The sequence below is a fragment of the Chaetodon auriga genome, chromosome 16 (assembly GCF_051107435.1).
Source record: "Chaetodon auriga isolate fChaAug3 chromosome 16, fChaAug3.hap1, whole genome shotgun sequence".
In the NCBI taxonomy this organism is placed as follows: domain Eukaryota; kingdom Metazoa; phylum Chordata; class Actinopteri; order Chaetodontiformes; family Chaetodontidae; genus Chaetodon; species Chaetodon auriga.
The window spans coordinates 9,420,515-9,444,613 of NC_135089.1; the positions used below are offsets into that span (position 1 = coordinate 9,420,515).

Consider the following 24,099-nt stretch of genomic DNA (forward strand, 5'->3'; position numbering starts at 1 on the left):
ATCAGATGAAATGAGCAAATGAAACTGAACGTTTATCCTCCGTCAGTGAAGCATCACCTCTCTGCTCCTCCCTCTCTTCCTTCCCAGGATGCACCTGCAGGCCTCCTCTGCTTATTTATAGCTGCACGTAAATGAAGAGGTCAAGTGTCAGCTCTCTGTGAAATCAGAGGGAACTCAGTTCAATCCCTTTTATTAAGAAGTGAGCAAAGACACAAATCTATGACAAGAAATGTGCAGGAAGTCTTGTTCGAATCATCATGTTGTCATATTTTGGGGTTCGGGGGGAGACATTGTCTACAGAGACAATAATGGAGACAGAAAAGACTTTTCCCTTCACAGAAGATAAGAGAGCAAGAAATGTGCCAAAGCATGCAGATTGAAGCAAAGCTCCTCCTCCTGTCAGTCACTCTCAGTTTCAGTGTTGTCTTAAATTGCTCCTCCAGCACCTCCTCTCCTCATCCTCCAAACCCTCTAATCTGTCAGCAGGAAGCTCACTTTCCAAGTTCCAAGGCCATTCTCAGCACACACTGACAACATGCTGGGGACCCTCTGCACTCTCATCACTGCTCTAACATGTAAGGAGGCTGACTTACTGCAGCTTTGAGCTCATGTTGGATTCATCAGTCTGTGTGTTTCTCTTGACTTCATGTCATCTTGTTGTTTCCAGGTGTGAGTGGTGTGACGGTGGTGACACAGAAGCCTCCTGTCGTGGCGCTGAGGACAGGAGAGACAGCCACCATGGACTGTAACCTGGGCACTGTGACTAACCGTGCTGCTGGATGGCACAAACAGATTCCAGGAGGAGATCCTCAGTTTGTGCTGAGCTTTTATCACAGCTGGAGCTCTCCCACCTATGGCTCTGGTTTCTCGTCTCCAAAGTTCACATCTACTCATCAGTCACAATCAGATTATCGTTTGATCATCAACAATGTGGAGGAGGGAGACTCAGCAGTCTATTACTGTGCTGCATGGGACACCTCTGCTTCTGCAGCTGTATCACAGTGATTTACACTGTGACAAAAACCTCCTCACTAAATACTTCTGCTTTCTGAGTCTCTGACACATGTCCACTGATAATAGAGCCACAAACAGGCTCAATGTAACATCCCACCATGTCCAGTCATTTGTTTTCAAAAATGTAAATAATTTAGTTTTCTTTGTCCAAGAATTGACAATAGTACATATTGATTCGTATGTTGCGTTCATTCATTTATGATAATAATATTATTCATAATAAAGTTATTGAAGAAGTGAACCAGTAAAAACATTCCACCTTCATCCAGAATAAATTAGGTTCTTTTGTCTTCTGCCTTTACAAGTCAGGATTCACACCTGGTGCTGTGTTCATATTTTGTTTATTCACTAAATGTTCTGGGGGTCTGGTGGACCAGCAACATTGTGGTTTTAAAAAGATTGTTTTGTTTTTTCTATTTATAAAAAGTGAAATGTTTATGTTGACCTTTGCTCAGCTTTGAGCTCTGAGCTGTTTGTCTATTTCTGTGTACGTTCATTGACAGCAACAGAAACCCAAATTACTTATGTGTGTAAAAATACTTGCCCATTAAAGCTGATTCTGATTGTACTGAACAACTGTGAGAAACCATCATTCAAACTCCTCCTCCTCCTCCTCCTCCTCATCCTCCTCCTCCTCCTCCTCCTCTTCTCCTCTCCTCAGTGTCTTTATAAGCTTCAGTCTCTCTTCTCCTCACACTCCAACCCTGCTCACCTCTCAGCTGGACAGTAAGGGACGTTTACAGCACACACTGACAACATGCTGGGGACCCTCTGCACTCTCATCACTGCTCTAACATGTAAGATATTCTTCTCATTGCTTTTATAGCTCAGATTTTCACACACAAACCTTTCACTCATGGATTTTCCCTGTTTGTTGACAGATGTTGATGCAGTGATCGTGCTGACCCAGACGCCTGCTGTCCACACAGTTTCTCCAGGACAAGAGGTTGTTCTCAACTGCAACATTCAGAGATACGATGCCAATTATGTCGATTGGCATAAACAGGTTCCTGGTGAAGCTCCTCAGTTTGTTGTGAGTTTTCTCTATTCTAGCAGTTCACCCAACTTTGGATCAGGATTCTCCTCAGACCGATTCAACTCTAAAGCCTCATCAAACACAGATTACCAGTTCATCATTAAGAGGGCAGAGGCAGGAGACTCTGCTGTCTATTACTGTCGAACATGGGATGACCCTGCTTCTGCAGCTGTATCACAGTGATTTACACTGTGACAAAAACCTCCTCACTAATACTTCTGCTTTCTGACTCTCTGACACTTCAACTGATAATAAAGCCACAAAGGAAGTGAGTGAAGCATCTCATCTCATCTAAAATCCATATTTTTGTTTTTTTTTCACGGATTCTTCCATCCCTGTGCATCGCGTTTATGAGAACTATATTTTTTGCCTTTCTTTGGCATGTAGGACACCAGGAATTTGTCAGCTGTGAACACAAAGGAATTGACAGCTTCGCTGAGGTGGGAGCTCTGACTTGTTTTGTCATTGTGTTCCATCGTCAGCTTCCTCTTGACGAGCTCCTGCTCCAGTTTGTGAGAAATAAAAAAGTTATCACATGTGATTTGTAACCACGGAGTCCCTGCATCATTTTCAAGACAGCCCACATGAGCCCATCCCAGTGCTGCCGACTTCCAGTGTGCAGTTGTTTCCAAAAAAGTGTGAAACATGTATTGAAGCAGAATGTGATGAATATTCAAAATCCCACATTTTATTGAAAATAACACAGACAAAATATGAAATGTTGAAATGGAGAAATTTCATTGTTGTCTGATTATGACAACCTCATTTAGAATTTGATGCCAGCAACAGCAGTGTCCCAAACTGTTTGGAAATTGGGTTGTAACATCCCACCGTGTAATATCGTGTAAAATCATGCTCTTATTGGTTTTCCTGACACATTGATTCAAGTATATATTTTGAAATTGACTGTATTTATGAAGCGTTTTTCTACTCTGACAACCACTAAAACAACACTACACTCGTCTGCATTCACCCATTCACACACATATTCAGACGACCTGCTGAGGCCTCCTGCTCATTATGAGCTTTTAACCATTCACACACACTCACACACCAATGACACAGCATTGGGAGGAAACTGGGCTTTGGTGTGTTGTCCAAGGATACTTTGACATGTGGACTGCAGAGGCTGAGGAGTGAACCTCCGACCTTCTGATAGGTGGACGACCGTTCTACCTCTTCACACCTTTACTCATAATGTCTGTCATTCTTTTTACAAGTCAGACTTCAGCTCTTTGTGGTGTTCAAATTTTTTTCAATTGATCAAATGTTCGGGGGTGTAGTAAATCAGCAACATTGATTTAAAACAATATTATTGTAAAAATATTTGACAGATTTGAGATAAAAGCCTGACTGCATGACTCTGTTGACTGATAAGCTGATGACGATGATGAAATGATGAAAGTGAAGATCTGCAAAGACTGTGATGGGGAGGTGGAGGGGTGTACATAACGACAGCAGGAAAAAACTTGGACAGAGACAGCAGTGAGATAACAGGCTAACAGTGAAGGTGTGTCGCTGTGCTGTGGGACAGGTGAGGATCTGCTGACTCTGATTGTTACTGAACACTGTTTACTGCTCATACTGGAATAAACAACTGTGAGAATCCATCAATCTGAAATCCAGCAACATCATATTTATCATGTGATCATATTTTCTTTAAGTCTATGGACTCAAACAGCACCTTAAAAAGAACTTTTGTATCACCCCTGACAATGTACTGATATAAACTCCTCCTCCTCCTCCTCCTCCTCCTCCTCCTCCTCCTCTCCTCTCCTCAGTGTCTTTATAAGCTTCAGTCTCTCTTCTCCTCACACTCCAACCCTGCTCACCTCTCAGCTGGACAGTAAGGGACGTTTACAGCACACACTGACAACATGCTGGGGACCCTCTGCACTCTCATCACTGCTCTAACATGTAAGATATTCTTCTCATTGCTTTTATAGCTCAGATTTTCACACACAAACCTTTCACTCATGGATTTTTCTGTGTTTGTTGACAGATGTTGATGCAGCGAAAGTGCTGACCCAGACGCCTGCTGTCCACACAGTTTCTCCAGGACAAGAGGTTGTTCTCAACTGCAACATTCAGAGAGATGATAACCAATATGTCAGTTGGTATAAACAGGTTCCTGGTGAAGCTCCTCAGTATGTTCTGAAATTTTACCATAGTTACAGTTCACCCAGCTTTGGAACAGGATTCTCCTCAGACAGATTCAACTCGAAAGCCTCATCAGACACAGATTACCAGTTCATCATTAGGAGGGCAGAGGCAGGAGACTCTGCTGTCTATTACTGTCTAACATGGGACGACTCTGCTAAAGAATACGTATCACAGTGATTCACACTGTGACAAAAACCTCCTCACTAACTACTTCTGCTTTCTGACTCTCTGTCCACTGATAATAGAGCCACCAAACAAGCTCAGTGTAACATCCCACCATGTACAAATCATTCGTTTTCAAACATTTACATGCTCTTATTTTTTTTCTTCCACAAGAATTGATCAATGCACAATTTTATGAGTATTTTGCATTCATTCTCTTACAATGAAATACAAAACAAAAAATGTATTAAAGTAATGCACCATTAAAAACACTCCACCATCATTAATAATTAAAGCAACACTCAGACAAAGACTGGTAATGGTTCAACACAGTTTTTGTCGGAATTGGGAAAGGTGAGATGGATTGATGGTGAGTCAAGCTGGAGTTTACGGTGGAGTGTGTCAGGTGAGTGAATGGCTGGCAGACAGTGGACAGAGCAGAGCTGAACGGCAGAGCAGGGAGAAGCACAGCAGGCACAGAGAGCTGAGCTGTTGGCTGGAGAGTGGACTGGTGAGATGCTGAGCAGGACAGACAGACGGAAATCACAGAGAATGAGTGAACCTGAACACAGGTTAACACAGGATTAATCACAGATACAAACAACACGAGCAATCACAGAACTAGAGCTCGACTCGGCCGCAGCTTCAGCAAACTGAAGGATCTGGAGACGAGTGGCTGAAGAACCAGGGTTGATGTTGTGCAGGGTTGATGAGTTGACGGGCTGCAGGTGAGCGGCTTGGAGCAGGTGTGTCTGCTGAACAGCAATCAGGAAGTGAGGAGCAGAGGAGAGCTCCGACCACAACACATCCACAGACAAACACACAGAGAAACAAAGAGGGGAGCACAGGAGACACGAGGTCAGGGAGAAAACACAGGAAACACCAGGAATAACTGAACTTCATGAGTTCACAAAAATATGGATTTTAAACTGTTTGTAATTTTCATGAAAAACACATTTGGATGTTGTGACATTTATACGCAAACTGTTGAACCTGCATTTACAAAGTGGACACAACATGTTCCCACTTCTGTCCTCTGGTGGGCGCTACAGAGCTCTGTACACCAAAACAACCAGACACAAGAACAGTTTCTCCCCACAGACCATCACTGATGAAGAGTCAAATCAGTCACATGGTGTCAGAAACAATCACTGTGCAATAACCCTGAAACACTAAACATCCACAGAACCTGAATTGAAGGATTTCAGAGTTTCAACAGACATTTTTTTAACAAAAATATATCAAATACAAATGTGAGCATGCTGCATATACATGTGTCCATGCATATTGTCACTTCATGGTTATAAAGCAACCTGTTACATTAATCACTCAATACTTATTCCAGCACTATTTCTACTCCAGACATTGTTTTATGTTTATTATTTTTCAAACAGCATCTTAAAAAGAACATTTGCGAGAATATTAACACTGATGTAAACTCCTCCTCCTCCTCCTCTTCTCCTCTCCTCAGTGTCTTTATAAGCTTCAGTCTCTCTTCTCCTCACACTCCAACCCTGCTCACCTCTCAGCTGGACAGTAAGGGACGTTTACAGCACACACTGACAACATGCTGGGGACCCTCTGCACTCTCATCACTGCTCTAACATGTAAGATATTCTTCTCATTGCTTTTATAGCTCAGATTTTCACACACAAACCTTTCACTCATGGATTTTTCTGTGTTTGTTGACAGATGTTGATGCAGTGATCGTGCTGACCCAGACGCCTGCTGTCCACACAGTTTCTCCAGGACAAGAGGTTGTTCTCAACTGCAACATTCAGAGATATGATCGTGCTTATGTCAGTTGGTATAAACAGGTTCCTGGTAAAGCTCCTCAGTATGTTCTGAGATTTTACTATGGGAGCAGTTCACTCAGCTTTGGAACAGGATTCTCCTCAGACCGATTCAACTCTAAAGCCTCATCAAACACAGATTACCAGTTCATCATTAAGAGGGCAGAGGCAGGAGACTCTGCTGTCTATCACTGTCTAACATGGGACAACTCCGCTCAAGAATGGGTATCACAGTGATTTACACTGTGACAAAAACCTCCTCACTAACTACTTCTGCTTTCTGACTCTCTGACACATGAACTAATGCTCTTTATCACTACCCTACATGAGACTGTAAAAAACTACAAACCAGTTTCATCAATCTGATCTTGAAAATCTAATTCCATATAAAAGTTTTGTCCAAATCTCTCTCGACACTGAAATTGAAGAAATAATTAGATTCAGCATTTGTTGTTATCTGCTTTTCATTTTATTCTTTTCATTTGCACGAAACAGAAAAAAACACCAACGACTGATAAACAAAGATAAACAGAGAATTTCATTCTTACTGTTGGGGATAAATATATGTGCTAAATATCTGTATTGATCAGTCAGTGGAAATGATGAATCACTTCTGTTTGTGGTCTCAGAGACTCCGTCTGTGGAACAAGATTAAATCCAATGGATTTGAATCAGCTCCATCTGTGTGATTGGTGCTGTCAGCACTTTTTATGCAGCATTTCACCTCCCAAACATCAAATCAGTCTCCATAAGTTCATGTTGTTGCAGTTTTATAACAGTCTGTTCATAAGAGGTCTAACAGGGAGTTTGACCTCTCTGACGCTGAATTGACCTCAAACATCAGAAATGTCACCATGTGTCAAAACATCTTTCACTTTTCTACACATTGAGTTTTAATGAGGTCATAAGAAGAACATATTGAGTATATTTGCACAGACAGCAGTGGGTCTGTGGGTCTCCAACAATGTCAACCAAACACAGGGTGAACACTGTTACAGGACAACATCCACAGCCTGATGAGTTCAGTACAGCAGGAGCCATTTTTGTGAGTAATTATGTCTCTGACATTATATCAGCTGCTTGGGTTGAATTTGATGGTTTGAAGACGACTTTTGGCTGCAGCGAGTTAAACAGAAAATGACTGTTATCCCATCCCTGCAGTCAATAACAGCCAACCAAGTTCACCTGCATTGTCTGAATGATTTTCCTCATTAACATTGGACTGAATTGACTGATGATATCTGGACTTTTAACATGTCCAGCACGAAAACAAAAGGATGCAGCAGAAGACTGAGAATCAGTCCTCAAGTCCAGCAGTGTTTGTGAACAGAAGCAGACTGATGAAGTGAACGAGATGTTGACAGTGAAAGTTGGTCTCAACAGGATGTTTCAGTTCCACTCCCCTCATCAGTGAGAGTCAGGAGGTTTTTGTACGGCCATGTGTACAAACTGAATCACTGTGGTATTCGGACAAGGCACCAAGCTGACTGTGACAAGTAAGTACTTTTTAACTGATCACAAAACAAGACAGATTCTCTGTTTCTGAGTCAAATTTGGTGAAAATCATCAATTCATATCAGGCTGACTGTTTAGAAAGTCAAACATGTTGTTGAGTGAATTTCACTTTGACTTTTCATCTGCTTTGATGCCAGACTGTGTCTTTGAGGACAAAGTAAAGATCTGCTAATGAGCAAAATGTGTTCAATGATATCTACAAATACTCTGAAGTGTTTTGATGGCTGAGCAATTTTAACATTTGGACAAAATGTACAAAATTATTTTATTTCTTTTCAAGGCTGATGACACTTTTGTATCATTGTAAAACCAAATGCTAAATAATCTGTCAAATGTAATTTATTCTGTCATATCAATTGACTTTAATTTATTAATGTTTACTTACTAATCTTCCAAACTTTTAGGGAATTTTTAAGTTTTTTATGTGAATGAATACAGTTTTTTTTTTCTCTGGATGATTAGACAAACAACAGCAAAACAGCTAAATGACCACTGATTTACTGTCGTGCCATTTGTGAGACACAGAAAGTGACTTCATGAATTTTTTCAGTGTAAAAATGATCCTGAATGAATCCAAATATTTCTAAGTTTGTAACTGATCGACTTTGTTTGAAACAGGAAGAGTGCTCATATTTTAGGTGATGGTTTCAAAATGTTTTCACTCATTTAAAATGCTTCACTTCTTCACTGTGTTTGTCGTATTGTTGAAGAAAACAGTGAAATAATCTGCTGCTGTCGTGCTTTGTATCAGTGATTCAGGTTATTTGATGAATGTCCTTGGTGTGTTTTCAGGCTCCAGCCTCCCTCCTCCTGTCCTCACAGTCTTCCCTCCGTCCCGTGCTGAGCTCCAGTCCAACAAAGCCACTCTGGTCTGTCTGTCCAGTCAGTCTGTGCCTTTTGCAGATGTGAGCTGGTTGTCTGGTGGGAGTCCAGTGAGCAGCGGGATCTCCACCAGCACCGCTGTTCAGCAAGCGGACCGGACTTTCCGAATCAGCAGCTCTCTGGCCATCCAGACGTCAGACTGGAACATGGATAAGGTTTACACGTGTAAAGTGTCTCTGGGCTCCCAGACTTCAGAGAAAAACATCGACAAGTCGCACTGTCCCACTGAAGAATAGCAGAGGAGCAGAATGAGCATTTCAAAGCTGCTTCTTTACTGTTTGTGCTGTTTGCTCATGACGAGGTTGACGTGTTAGAAAACATGTGTCTGCATGCTTGTAATAAATGTTGTGACAGTGAGGTGGAGGTGTTGTATCAGCTTTGCAACTGCTGCGTTTGTCCAGACTCATTCAATAAAAAGTAAACATACAACAAACTGTGGACGACAAAAGTGTTTGTATTTATTTGTTTTCTTGCAAACATCATTTAAAACAATAATGTTCACCAATAAATTGTAACTGTCAGTAGATTTTATTTTTCTCCTCATGTTCATCTCACATCTCATGAATCCAGGACACAGAGATAACAGACATATTTCTGTCTGATTATTACTTCAGTGTGTTTTCGTCAGAAAGCTACATTGTTATTAGGAGTTAATTTGACATAAAAGCTCAACAGAGAGATTAAAATCACTTTTTTGGTTTCAGTCACTTGCAGTCGTTAAGACGTAGGAAGAAACAGATAAATGAGCAAATGAAACTGAATGTTTATCCTCCGTCAGTGAAGCATCACCTCTCTGCTCCTCCCTCTCTTCCTTCCCAGGATGCACCTGCAGGCCTCCTCTGCTTATTTATAGCTGCATGTAAATGAAGAGGTCAAGTGTCAGCTCTCTGTGAAATCAGAGGGAACTCAGTTCAATCCCTTTTATTAAGAAGTCAGCAAAGAAACAAATCTATGACAATAAAAGTGCAGAAAGTCCTCTTCAAATCATCATGTTGTCATATTTTGGGGTCGGGGGGAGACATTGTCTACAGAGACAATAATGGAGACAGAAAAGACTTTTCCCTTCACAGAAGATAAGAGAGCAAGAAATGTGCCAAAGCATGCAGATTGAAGCAAAGCTCCTCCTCCTGTCAGTCACTCTCAGTTTCAGTGTTGTCTTAAATTGCTCCTCCAGCACCTCCTCTCCTCATCCTCCAAACCCTCTAATCTGTCAGCAGGAAGCTCACTTTCCAAGTTCCAAGGCCATTCTCAGCACACACTGACAACATGCTGGGGACCCTCTGCACTCTCATCACTGCTCTAACATGTAAGGAGGCTGACTTACTGCAGCTTTGAGCTCATGTTGGATTCATCAGTCTGTGTGTTTCTCTTGACTTCATGTCATCTTGTTTCCAGGTGTGAGTGGTGTGACGGTGGTGACACAGAAGCCTCCTGTTGTGGCGCTGAGGACAGGAGAGACAGCCACCATGGACTGTAACCTGGGCACTGTGACTACCAGTTCTGCTAACTGGTACAAACAGATTCCAGGAGGAGTTCCTCAGTATGTACTGAGGTTTTATCACAGCTGGGGCTCTCCCACCTATGGCTCTGGTTTCTCGTCTACAAAGTTCACATCTACTCATCAGTCACAATCAGATTATCGTTTGATCATCAGCAATGTGGAGGAGGGAGACTCAGCTGTCTATTACTGTCAAACATTGGACAACTCTGCTAAGCAGAACGTATCACAGTGATTTACACTGTGACAAAAACCTCCTCACTAACTACTTCTGCTTTCTGACTCTCTGACACTCGTCCACTGATGATTGAGCGACCAAACAAGCTCAGTGAAAAATTGTGATAATTTTGCATCCATTCTTTTGCAATGAAAAATAAACAAGCAAACAAAAAAATTAAGAAATGCACCAGTAAACACATTCCACTTTCATCCATAATCATTCAGGGTTTTTTGTTTGTTTGTTTGTTTGTTGCACAAGTCATGATTCAAACCTTCTGTCTCTTGTCTCTGGTGCTACAAAGGAGCTGGTGGGGAAGTTCAGCAGGTGAAAAACACCAACTACAACTATTTCAATCCAGGGGGAGGACATGGAAACTGTGCAGGGTTCAAAGTGGCAGGAGGACACTTGGACACCAAGCTGGACTGGACTAAGAACACAGAGGCTGTGTACAAGAAGGTCCAGAGCTGACTCTACTTTCTGTGGAGGCTCCAGTCAGTCAGTGTCTGCAGTCCTGTGCTGAGGATGTTCTAGCAGGCTGTGGTAGCCAGAGCTGTTTCCTTCACTGTTGTCTGCTGGGGCAGCAGGGTGAGGGCAGTCGACACCAACAGAATCAGCCTCATGTTGAGAGATGGACAGCCGAAGCACGAGGTCCTGAGGTGGCTCCAGGCTCCATTTCAGCTCTGATCTGCTCTGCTGGTTTAATTAAATTATCACCTTTTATCGTGAAGAAGTGCTGATTGTTTCACTTCCAGCTGCAGTAACTATAACAGAAATCTGATTCATGAGACAAACCCCAACATCAACTGATAAACAGTTTGAATAAAACATTTCTGTTCATCTGTTTGGATTAATAGGAAACATGTTTGTGTGGTCGAAAGAAAATTTATACAAGTGAAAATACTGAGATTAGAGGTGAACATTTACCTCCACATGTTCTTATTACAGAAGAACGTTTACTTCACATACAACGATGAAAGATGAACATGAACTGATACACTGATGATGATCTGACTGGAGTTAAAAATACTCATCAAAGGACATCAACACACCTCCAAACACCATCAGTTCATAAACATTAAGGAGATGAAATATGAGATTGATGGTATGAAATGATTCAGTGACACAAACAAAATTTATTTTATCTGTGACTGAAACCAGTGTTGGGTGTTGAAACTCCTCCTCCTCCTCCTCCTCCTCCTCCTCCTCTTCTCCTCTCCTCAGTGTCTTTATAAGCTTCAGTCTCTCTTCTCCTCACACTCCAACCCTGCTCACCTCTCAGCTGGACAGTAAGGGACGTTTACAGCACACACTGACAACATGCTGGGGACCCTCTGCACTCTCATCACTGCTCTAACATGTAAGGAGGCTGACTTACTGCAGCTTTGAGCTCATGTTGGATTCATCAGTCTGTGTGTTTCTCTTGACTTCATGTCATCTTCTTGTTTCCAGGTGTGAGTGGTGTGACGGTGGTGACACAGAAGCCTCCTGTTGTGGCGCTGAGGACAGGAGAGACAGCCACCATGGACTGTAACCTGGGCACTGTGACTGATGATTATGTTTGGTGGTACAAACAGATTCCAGGAGGAGTTCCTCAGTTTATACTGAGATTTCATCACGGTGAGAGCTCTCCCACCTATGGCTCTGGTTTCTCGTCTCCAAAGTTCACATCTACTCATCAGTCAACAACAGATTATCGTTTGATCATCAACAATGTGGAGGAGGGAGACTCAGCAGTCTATCACTGTCACACATGGGACAACTCTGTTCAAGAGAAAGTATCACAGTGATTTACACTGTGACAAAAACCTCCTCACTTACTACTTCTGCTTTCTGACTCTCTGACACATGTCCACTGATAATAGAGCCACAAACAGGCTCAGTGTAACATCCCACCATGTCCAATCATTTGTTTTCAAAAAAATAATAATTTAATTTTTTCCCCAAAAATTGTCGAAACTACATATTTCTCAATATTTAGAATTCATTCTTTTATAATAATAATATTAAATTGTTTTTTAAAGTTAGAATTTGAACATTGTTTGGTGTTCAGGTGTTTTTATTGATGATATTTTCAGGGGTCAGGTGGACTGGCAGCATTGTGGTTATAAAAACATAAAGCCATAATAATTAATGTAAAATAAAAGTGTTAACTTATTCTTGATTACAAGCAACAGAGTCAACGCATGTGGCTCATATTTACCGTTTACCATTGCTATATCAGATCTATCAATGAAAATGCAATCCCTCTGTTATGTACAGTAAACTCTGTACTCAAAAGCTCCACTCACACAAAGGCTGATGATGATTGAGCACAGTTTACGTAGGAATTGGGAAAGGTGAGATGGATTGATGGTGAGCTAAGCTGGAGTTTACGGTGGAGTGTGTCAGGTGAGTGAATGGCTGGCAGACAGTGGACAGAGCAGAGCTGAACGGCAGAGCAGGGAGAAGCACAGCAGGCACAGAGAGCTGAGCTGTTGGCTGGAGAGTGGACTGGTGAGACGCTGAGCAGGACAGACAGACGGAAATCACAGAGAATGAGTGAACCTGAACACAGGTTAACACAGGATTAATCACAGATACAAACAACACGAGCAATCACAGAACTAGAGCTCGACTCGGCTGCAGCTTCAGCAAACTGAAGGATCTGGAGACGAGTGGCTGAAGAACCAGGGTTGATGAGTCGACGGGCTGCAGGTGAGCGGCTTGGAGCAGGTGTGTCTGCTGAACAGCAATCAGGAAGTGAGGAGCAGAGTAGAGCTCCGACCACAACACATCCACAGACAAACACACAGAGAAACAAAGAGGGGAACACAGGAGACACGAGGTCAGGGAGAAAACACAGGAAACACCAGGAATAACTGAACTTCATGAGTTCACAAAAATATGGATTTTAAACTGTTTGCAATTTTCATAAAAACACATTTGGATGTTGTTACATTTGTACACAAACTGTTGAACCTGCATTTCCAAAGTGGACACAACATGTTTCCACTTCTGTCCTCTGGTGGGCGCTACAGAGCTCTGTACACCAAAACAACCAGACACAAGAACAGTTTCTTCCCACAGACCATCACTGATGAAGAGTCAAATCAGTCACATGGTGTCAGAAACAATCACTGTGCAATAACCCTGAAACACTAAACATCCACAGAACCTGAATTATAAATGAAGGATTTCAGAGTTTCAACAGACATTTTTCGAACAAATACACATCAAATAGAAATGTGAGCATGCTGCATACACACATGTATCCATGCATATTGTCACTTCATGGTTATGAAGCAACCTGTTACATTCATCATTCAATGCTTATTCCAGCACTATTTGTACTCCAGACATTGATATTTATTATTGTTCAAACAGCATCTTAAAAGAACGTTTGCGAGAATATTAACACTGATGTAAACTCCTCCTCCTCCTCCTCCTCCTCCTCCTCCTCCTCCTCCTCCTCCTCCTCCTCGTCTTCTCCTCTCCTCAGTGTCTTTATAAGCTTCAGTCTCTCTTCTCCTCACACTCCAACCCTGCTCACCTCTCAGCTGGACAGTAAGGGACGTTTACAGCACACACTGACAACATGCTGGGGACCCTCTGCACTCTCATCACTGCTCTAACATGTAAGATATTCTTCTCATTGCTTTTATAGCTCAAATTTTCACACACAAACCTTTCACTCATGGATTTTCTGTGTTTGTCGACAGATGTTGATGCAGTGATCGTGCTGACCCAGACGCCTGCTGTCCACACAGTTTCTCCAGGACAAGAGGTTGTTCTCAACTGCAAGATTCAGAGATATGATAATGTTTATGTCATTTGGTATAAACAGGTTCCTGGTGAAGCTCCTCAGTATGTTTTGAGATTTTACTATGAGGACAGTTCACTTGAATTTGGAACAGGATTCTCCTCAGACAGATTCAATTGTAAAGCCTCATCAAACACAGATTACCAGTTCATCATTAAGAGGGCAGAGGCAGGAGACTCTGCTGTCTATTACTGTCACACATGGGACGACATTGCTGAAGAGGACGTATCACAGTGATTTACACTGTGACAAAAACCTCCTCACGAACTACTTCTGCTTTCTGAGTCACTCACAGGTCTTGACTGACAGTCAGCAAACAGCCAATGTTTTCTGTAACTTCCCCACAGAAATATTTGCTAAATGTAAACAATATTCACATGTGCAAAGGCAGGTCATGAGTTATTACACTGTTACAAAACTCACTGTTAACAGAAAATACTATTTTAGTTTCACAAATGAATGATGTTTTTCCAAGAAATTCATAACAGGACTCATTGTTAATGTGGATCATGCTAGGCTGGTGAGAGGACAATTTACAAAGTGTGTTCAAACTGAGATAAGGGATAAACAGTTGTGTTTACTCCAGCTTCTTATTTTCTACCTGTCAGATCACAAAGTTCCTGACGAACAGGAAGCAGCAGGTGAGACTGGAGAAAATCTCATCTTGCTGTGGCGTCCCTCAGGGATGTGTGCTCTCCCCACTGCTCTTCCTCCTCTACTCCAACGACTGCACCTCAGGACACTCGTCTGTAAAACTCCTGAAGTCTGCAGACGACACAATGACCATTGACCACATGACGCTGATGAGTCTTCATACAGATGGGAGGATGGACAGCTGGTCCTCTGGTGGGATCCACAATCTCCCAGAACCCAAAGTGCACGTCCAACATCACCACAATCAGTAAAAAGGCCCAGCAGAGGATGAACTTCCTGTGTCAGGTCAGGAAGTTCAACCTGCCTCAGGAGCTGCTGATCCAGTTCCACACTGCAGTCATCCAGTCTGGACTCTGTTCATCCATCACTGTCTGGTTTGGATCGACCACCAAACAGGACAGAACAGACTGCAACAGACAGTCAGGACTGAAACATGTCCAGAGTCCTGTGTACACGTTACAGCTGACTCTGATTGTTACTCAGCACTGTTTATTGAACATATTGTCATAAACTACTGTGAGAGAAAACAATTCTGAAATCCAATGAAGTCACATTTAGCATCTGATCATCTTTACTTTCTGTCGTTGAAATGAAACAGCACTTTAAAGAGAACATTTGTATCAACCCTGAGAATATTAGCACTGATGTAAAGGTCATCATCAGACCTGCAAAGACAACAAGAACAACAACAAAACAAACTGGAACAAACTGATTTGTAGATAATAAGTGAACACAGATGAATCCTGTCATTTATTCATGACTGAAACCAGTGTTGAGTGTTGAAACTCCTCCTCCTCCTCCTCCTCCTCCTCCTCCTCCTCCTCCTCTCCTCTCCTCAGTGTCTTTATAAGCTTCAGTCTCTCTTCTCCTCACACTCCAACCCTGCTCACCTCTCAGCTGGACAGTAAGGGACGTTTACAGCACACACTGACAACATGCTGGGGACCCTCTGCACTCTCATCACTGCTCTAACATGTAAGATATTCTTCTCGTTGCTTTCATAGCTCAGATTTTCACACACAAACCTTTCACTCATGGATTTTTCTGTGTTTGTTGACAGATGTTGATGCAGGGATCGTGCTGACCCAGACGCCTGCTGTCCACACAGTTTCTGCAGGACAAGAGGTTGTTCTCAACTGCAAGATTCAGAGATATGATAGTGCTTATGTCATTTGGTATAAACAGGTTCCTGGTGAAGCTCCTCAGTTTGTTCTGAGATTTCTCTATTCTAGCAGTTCACTCATCTTTGGAACAGGATTCTCCTCAGACAGATTCAACTCTAAAGCCTCATCAAACACAGATTACCAGTTCATCATTAAGAGGGCAGAGGCAGGAGACTCTGCTGTCTATTACTGTCACACATGGGACGACTCTGCTGATGCAGTTGTATCACAGTGATTTACACTGTGACAAAAACCTCCTCACTAACTACTTCTGCTTTCTGACTCTGACACTTCAACTGATAATAGAACCACAAAGGAACTGAGTGAAACATCTCATCTGAAATCCATACTGGCTTTTTCTTTTTCTTTTTTTGGTGCTGGTCACAGATTCTTCCATCCCTGTGCAGTACACTTATGAGAACCACATTTTATGCCTTTCTTTGGCATGTAGGACACCAGGGATTTGTCAGCTGTGAACCTTAAGGAACTGACAGCTTAGCTGAGGTGGGAGCTCTAGCTTGTTCTTGTCGTTGTGTTCCTGCCATCGTCAGCTTCCTCTTGACGAGCTCCTGCTCCAGTTTGTGAGAAATAAAAAAGTTATTACATGCGATGTTGTGACCACGATGCTGAATCCCTGCATCATGTCCGAGACAACCTGCATCCCAGTGCTGCTGACTTCAGTTTGCCCATCCAAAGACGGGAGTGAAAGATCTCATCATTGTCCTGCTTCACCTGACCTATGCTCACCTGACAAGGCTGGGTGGCACTGTGAGAGTCAGTGGCGTTGCTCAGTTCGCTTGGGGCTCCAAGCAAGAAATCCCTGGGGCCCCCACCCCACCTGTTCATGCCACAAAAATTTGGTTTTTGCTCACATAAATGCACAATTTCTGGGACATTTCAGATGAATACTGAAAATAAAAATAGATTAGTGGTTCTCAAAATGAGGTCCAGGGACCAACAGAGGTAACGGAAAGTCCAGGCCTATCAATAATCGTTGTTGTAAATAAGTGGCCGGGAGCTGCAAGCAACTGCCTGGCTTGCCTTTCCGCAATTGTTTGAAATGAGGAAAACACCATTGCATGCTTCAACTTAAATGCCCTACTTTCATGACAAAATATCACTGTAGCATGAACTTTCTACATTTTCCATAAATTTCACCCGAAAGCCAAATATCCTGAACTTTTGGTGAGTAGTGTATGTTGTTTCTGTTGTGTTTAGTCTGATCATTCTCAGTATTAATGAGTGCACACACAAGGATTCACAAATGTATTTCAGGATTTATATATAATCTGAAATTCAGCAACATCATATTTATCATGTGATCAGTTTTTTATTTAAGTCTTTTGACATGAACAGTTCCTTAAAAAGAACATTTGTACCACCCCTGAGAATATTAACACTCCTCCTCCTCCTCCTCCTCTTCTCCTCTCCTCAGTGTCTTTATAAGCTTCAGTCTCTCTTCTCCTCACATTCCAACCCTGCTCAGCTGGACAGTAAGGGACGTTTACAGCACACACTGACAACATGCTGGGGACCCTCTGCACTCTCATCACTGCTCTAACATGTAAGGAGGCTGACTTACTGCAGCTTTGAGCTCATGTTGGATTCATCAGTCTGTGTGTTTCTCTTGACTTCATGTCATCTTCTTGTTTCCAGGTGTGAGTGGTGTGACGGTGGTGACACAGAAGCCTCCTGTTGTGGCGCTGAGGACAGGAGAGACAGCCACCATGGACTGTAACCTGGGCACTATTACTGATGATTATATTTGGTGGTATAAACAGATTCCAGGAGGAGTTCCTCAGTTTGTACTGAAGTTTTATCACAGCTTTAGCTCTCCCACCTATGGCTCTGGTTTCTCGTCTCCAAAGTTCACATCTACTCATCAGTCAAAATCAGATTATCGTTTGATCATCAACAATGTGGAGGAGGGAGACTCAGCAGTCTATTACTGTTACACATGGGACGTCTCTGTCAATGAGTATGTATCACGATGATTTACACTGTGACAAAAACCTCCTCACTAACTACTTCTGCTTTCTGACCTGCTGATACATCTTGACTGGGAGTGAAACCATCAGCCAATGCTTTCTGTAACTCTTTAAAGAGGATTTCTATTCATTTTTCAGGTGATGATTTCTCATTGTTGGTGCTTTTTTAAAATATTTCTTGTCGCTCATCATAAAATAATCAAGATTTTAGATATAATTATCAGCAAATTCTCATTTGGTGATCTAAATTCAGATAATATTAAAATTCTTTCTTGATATAAATCCTCTGGTGTAATTGTAGTGATGACTCTTCCACAAACACCCTCTTTAAATTGTGATCTTGTTAGATTTTCCTTCTTCATGGACAGGTCCAAATTTCATCTGCTCAACAGAAGTAACAAACACAGCAGGACAGGAGGCTGGCGCAGGACAACAGGACAGGAGACAGGCAACAGGGTAACAGGACCAGAGGCCAGTGAGAGGCCAACAGCACTGGAGGCTGGTGACAGGACAGCAGGATCAGGAAATGTCTGCAGCACTGGGTCAGATGATGGCTGCAGCTCGGGCTCAGGGAACTGCTACAGCACAACTCTGGAGATGGCTCTTGTATGGAAGTGAGTGTTGGGCAGACCACCAACAGAGAACCAGGAGTAGATGTCAGTTGGACCACCGACTGGGGATCAGGAGCAGATTTGATGGTGATCAACCCAGGAACTGGAGAGGTGTAGACACAGCCTCTGGTACTGGGTAGCGGGACCTCTGGGATGCTGGGCAGCGGTGTGGCACAACGTTGTCTGGAGCTCCACTTCTTTCTTATGGGGGCCATATTGGGAACGGGACATGACTGCAGGCAAATGGGGCTGGCAGGAGGCTAGCAGGCCAGAGCCCAGACGGCTCAGGGACTGGAGTTGACAGGAGACTAGCAAGCAGTGAGTCTGATGGCTGGGGGAGCTGAGCATCAAGCAGGAAGAGCAGATCTTTTGCCGGGGTCAGAATTGGCCACTGGAAAGATTCAGATTTTCCAGCCTTGTTTTGCGATCATCAAGTTCTAAAACCAGCCTCTATGAGTCCTTGTTTGGTTTTAAAGTCAGCAGAAGAGAAGAAACAAGTACTTCCTGGTATAAACTAAGGTCTGCTGGGTTCATCTTAGCCAGGTTGTACTGTCGTAAATGTGTCACAGCCTAACAGGGACTGAACCCAAATGCAGACCAAATGGTAGAGCTGGTGCAAAACAAGAAATTCACTGACAAAGGTGACTAAACAAAGATTTGCAAGAGGGTGAGGCAGGTGAGGGTCAAAACCAAAGTAATAGTCCAAACAAAGGTTGCTGTAATCCATGCAAAACAAAGCAAAATCACAGAATAACAGGGGAAACACTCGTAATGACAGGAACACTTGACACAAACCGTACGAAGACGAACGAGCAAAGACTGAAGGGAGCACACAAACTTTGATACACGGGGGAGGGTGGACTAATGAGACACTGGTGAAAACAATCAGACGACTGCACAGCCGGGAAAAAACAGGAAGTAAAGCAAAATGTGACAAAATGGTAATATTTTCAACAGCAAACAGGATATAACAAAACTAACACTCAAAACTCAGCCGTGACACATTTGTCCTTAAGCTCTGTGGATTATTAGGAAACATGTTTGTTTGGCAGAAAGACATTTTTGAGGAGTGACGACACCGAGGTAAGAGGCGAACATTTTATCTCCACATGTTCTTATTACAGAAGATCGTTTACAACAATGAAAGATGAACATGAACTGACACACTGATGATTTGACTGGAGTTAAAAAAAACTGATGCAAAGGACATCAACACACCTCCAAACACCATCAGTTCAAAAACATTCAGGTTTTGAAATTTGAGGGTGTTGGTAAAAAATGGTTCACTGACACAAAGACAATTTAGTTGATCTGTGAAAGAAAGCAGTGTTGAGTCTTGAAACTCCACCTCTTCATCCTCCTCCTCCTACTACTCCTCTTCTTCCTCCTCCTCCTCCTCCTCCTCCTACTACTCCTCTTCTTCCTCCTCCTCCTCCTCCTCCTCCTCCTCTCCTTAGTGTCTTTATAAGCTTCAGTCTCTCTTCTCCTCACACTCCAACCCTGCTCACCTCTCAGCTGGACAGTAAGGGACGTTTACAGCACACACTGACAACATGCTGGGGACCCTCTGCACTCTCATCACTGCTCTAACATGTAAGGAGGCTGACTTACTGCAGCTTTGAGCTCATGTTGGATTCATCAGTCTGTGTGTTTCTCTTGACTTCATGTCATCTTGTTGTTTCCAGGTGTGAGTGGTGTGACGGTGGTGACACAGAAGCCTCCTGTTGTGAGGCTGAGGACAGGAGAGACAGCCACCATGGACTGTAACCTGGGCATTGTTACAGTCAGTGAAACCCGCTGGTACAAACAGATTCCAGGAGGAGTTCCTCAGTATGTACTTAGGTTTTATCACGGCGCGAGCTCTCCTGGCTATGGCTCTGGTTTCTCGTCTCCAAAGTTCACAATTACTTATCAGTCACACTCAGATTATCGTTTGATCATCAGCAATGTGGAGGAGGGAGACTCAGCAGTCTATCACTGTAAAACGTGGGACGATTATGCTAAGGAGCACGTATCACAGTGATTTACACTGTGACAAAAACCTCCTCACTAACTACTTCTGCTTTCTGACTCTCTGACACATGAACTAATGCTCTCTATAACTACCTTACATGAGACTTTAAAAAACTACAAACCAGTTTCATCAATCTGATCTTGAGAAACCAATTTCATGTAAAAGTTTCTTCCAAATCTCTCTCAACACTGAAGTTAACGAAATAATTAGATTCAGCATTTGCTGTTTTCTGCTTTTCATTTTATTCTTTTCATTTGCACAAGACAGAAAAAACACCAACGATTGATACACAAAGATAAACAGAGAATTTCATTCTTACTGTTGGGGATAAATATATGTGGTAAATATCTGTATTGATCAGTCAGTGGAAATGATGAATCAATTCTGTTTGTGGTCTCAGAGACTCCGTCTGTGAAACAAGATTAAATCCAATGGATTTGAATCAGCTCCATCTGTGTGATTGGTGCTGTCAGCACTTTTTATGCAGCATTTCACCTCCCAAACATCAAATCAGTCTCCATAAGTTCATGTTGTTGCAGTTTTATAACAGTCTGTTCATAAGAGGTCTAACAGGGAGTTTGACCTCTCTGACGTTGAATTGACCTCAAACATCAGAAATGTCACCATGTGTCAAAACATCTTTCACTTTTCTACACATTGAGTTTTAATGAGGTCATAAGAAGAACATATTGAGTATATTTGCACAGACAGCAGTGGGTCTGTGGGTCTCCAACAATGTCAACCAAACACAGGGTGAACACTGTTACAGGACAAAATCCACAGCCTGATGAGTTCAGTACAGCAGGAGCCATTTTTGTGAGTAATTATGTCTCTGACATTATATCAACTGCTTTGGTTGAATTTGATCGTTTGAAGACGACTTTTGGCTGCAGCGAGTTAAACAGAAAATGACTGTTATCCCATCCCTGCAGTCAATAACAGCCAACCAAGTTCAGCTGCATTGTCTGAATGATTTTCCTCATTAACATTGGACTGAATTGACTGATGATATCTGGACTTTTAACATGTCCAGCATGAAAACAAAAGGATGCAGCAGAAGACTGAGAATCAGTCCTCAAGTCCAGCAGTGTTTGTGAACAGAAGCAGACTGATGAAGTGAACGAGATGTTGACAGTGAAAGTTGGTCTCAACAGGATGTTTCAGTTCCACTCCCCTCATCAGTGAGAGTCAGGAGGTTTTTGTACGGCCATGTGTACAAACTGAATCACTGTGGTATTCGGACAAGGCACCAAGCTGATTGTGACAAGTAAGTACTTTTTAACTGATCACAAAACAAGACAGATTCTCTGTTTCTGAGTCAAATTCGGTGAAAATCATCAATTCATATCAGGCTGACTGTTTAGAAAGTCAAACATGTTGTTGAGTGAATTTCACTTTGACTTCTTTTCATCTGCTTTGATGCCAGACTGTGTCTTTGAGGACAAAGTAAAGATCTGCTAATGATCAAAATGTGTTAAATGACATCTACAAATACTCTGAAGTGTTTTGATGGCTGAGGAATTTTAACACTTGGACAAAATATACAAAATTATTTTATATTTTCAAGACAGATGACACTTTTGTATCATTGTAAAACCAAATGCTAAATAATCTGTCAAATGTAATTTATTCTGTCATATCAACACTAAATTATTGAGTTTAATTTATTAATGTTTACTGATAAATTGAAGAAAACAGTGAAATAATCTGCTGCTGTCGTGCTTTGTATCAGTGATTCCATTTGGAGTTATTTGATGAATGTCCTTGGTGTGTTTTCAGGCTCCAGCCTCCCTCCTCCTGTCCTCACAGTCTTCCCTCCGTCCCGTGCTGAGCTCCAGTCCAACAAAGCCACTCTGGTCTGTCTGTCCAGTCAGTCTGTGCTTTTTGCAGATGTGAGCTGGTTGTCTGGTGGGAGTCCAGTGAGCAGCGGGATCTCCACCAGCACCGCTGTTCAGCAAGCGGACCGGACTTTCCGAATCAGCAGCTCTCTGGCCATCCAGACGTCAGACTGGAACATGGATAAGGTTTACACGTGTAAAGTGTCTCTGGGCTCCCAGACTTCAGAGAAAAACATCGACAAGTCGCACTGTCCCACTGAAGAATAGCAGAGGAGCAGAATGAGCATTTCAAAGCTGCTTCTTTACTGTTTGTGCTGTTTGCTCATGATGAGGTTGACGTGTTAGAAAAGATGTGTCTGCATGCTTGTAATAAATGTTGTGACAGTGAGGTGGAGGTGTTGTGTCAGCTTTGCAAATGTCTGAAGACCAATTCAATAAAAAAAAAAACAGCATTGTGTCAAAACACCTACTACTTTTGTAATTTTTCTCAGTGAGAGTGGCAGTTAAGAAGACACGAAGGAAACATTTCAAGACTATGCTTTCTGTCAAACTGCATATTTGCATACAAATCTCATAAAGAAAATTAATTATTTTTAAGTGTGTTATAGCACAAGACAACCAAACTACACAAATTAATATGTATTCATCTGGTTATAGTCGCTTGCAGTATGGTAGAAATATCTGTTAAAATCAGTAAATAAAACAAAGTTTTCATGCTCCGTCAGTGAAGCATCGCCTCTCTGCTCCTCCCTCTCTTCCCTCCCAGGATGCACCTGCAGGCCTCCTCTGCTTATTTATGTAGCTGCATGTAAATGAAGAGTGTCAGTTCTCTTTCGATTCATCAAACGATTAATTTGTGCTTGGCATATTGTATGTTTATACTGAAACATCTGTCAGAATTAATAATTTTACAGGATCATAAAAAAGTTTATTTTGGAAAACAACATGAAAATAATAAATAATAATATATAAATAAACACCTACAGGGTGTTTACACAAAGTAAAGTTTAAGACAAATCCATGAATGAAAATAGAGTACTGCACTGTGAAATTGCTGTGAATTAACTAAATACATGGCACTACATATTTTATTTGCACATTTTTTTTCATTGTGCTTAAATATTTTTTTACTGTTACATATTTTTCTACCGTGCAATAGAACATTATCTGATCTGATCTGATCAAGGACCCCAGCCTCTGCAGCCAACGTGACATTCAGTTATTCCTGGTGTTTCTTGTGTTTTCTCCCTGAACTCGTGTCAGTATTACAACATCATGATTCCCTAATTTCCCTGGTGGGAGATTAATGAAGTTGTATCTTACCTTATTTGAAAAAGACTTTCTGCACTTTTATTGTCATGGATTTGTTTCTTTGCTCACTTCTTAATAAAAGGGATTGAATTGAGTTCCCTCTGATTTCACAGAGAGCTGACACTTGACCTCTTCATTTGCATGCAGCTACATAAATAAGTAGGAGGCCTGCAGGTGCATCCTGGGAAGGAAGAGAGGGAGGAGCAGAGAGGTGATGCTTCACTGATTGAAAATAAACACTGTTTCATTTGCTCATTTCATCTGATTTGTGTAACGTCTCAATGACTGCAAGCAACTAAAACCAAAAAAAGGTGATTTTAATCTCTCTGTTGAGCTTTTATTGCAAATTAACTCCTAATAACAACGTAGCTTTCTGAAGAAAACACATTTAAGTAATAATCAGACAGAAATATGTCTGTTATCTCTGTGTCCTGGATT

General features: G+C 42.0%; 2 protein-coding genes across 2 annotated transcripts; both read left to right on the forward strand.

Annotated features, from left to right (window-relative positions):
- Nucleotides 1-535: 535 nt before the first annotated feature.
- On the forward strand, nucleotides 536-8,998 carry LOC143334135 (immunoglobulin lambda-1 light chain-like). The gene is made up of 4 exons (XM_076752683.1): nucleotides 536-575; nucleotides 668-986; nucleotides 7,624-7,664; nucleotides 8,476-8,998. Exons 1-4 carry the CDS (start codon nucleotides 536-538, stop codon nucleotides 8,799-8,801), a joined length of 726 nt encoding a protein of 241 aa, XP_076608798.1. The 3' UTR covers nucleotides 8,802-8,998.
- An 11,053-nt stretch (nucleotides 8,999-20,051) lies between these two features.
- On the forward strand, nucleotides 20,052-22,766 carry LOC143334118 (immunoglobulin lambda-1 light chain-like). Its single transcript, XM_076752661.1, has 4 exons — nucleotides 20,052-20,091; nucleotides 20,184-20,509; nucleotides 21,746-21,779; nucleotides 22,292-22,766. The coding sequence occupies exons 1-4, from the start codon at nucleotides 20,052-20,054 to the stop codon at nucleotides 22,615-22,617; spliced, it is 726 nt and encodes a 241-aa protein (XP_076608776.1). The 3' UTR covers nucleotides 22,618-22,766.
- Nucleotides 22,767-24,099: the final 1,333 nt, after the last annotated feature.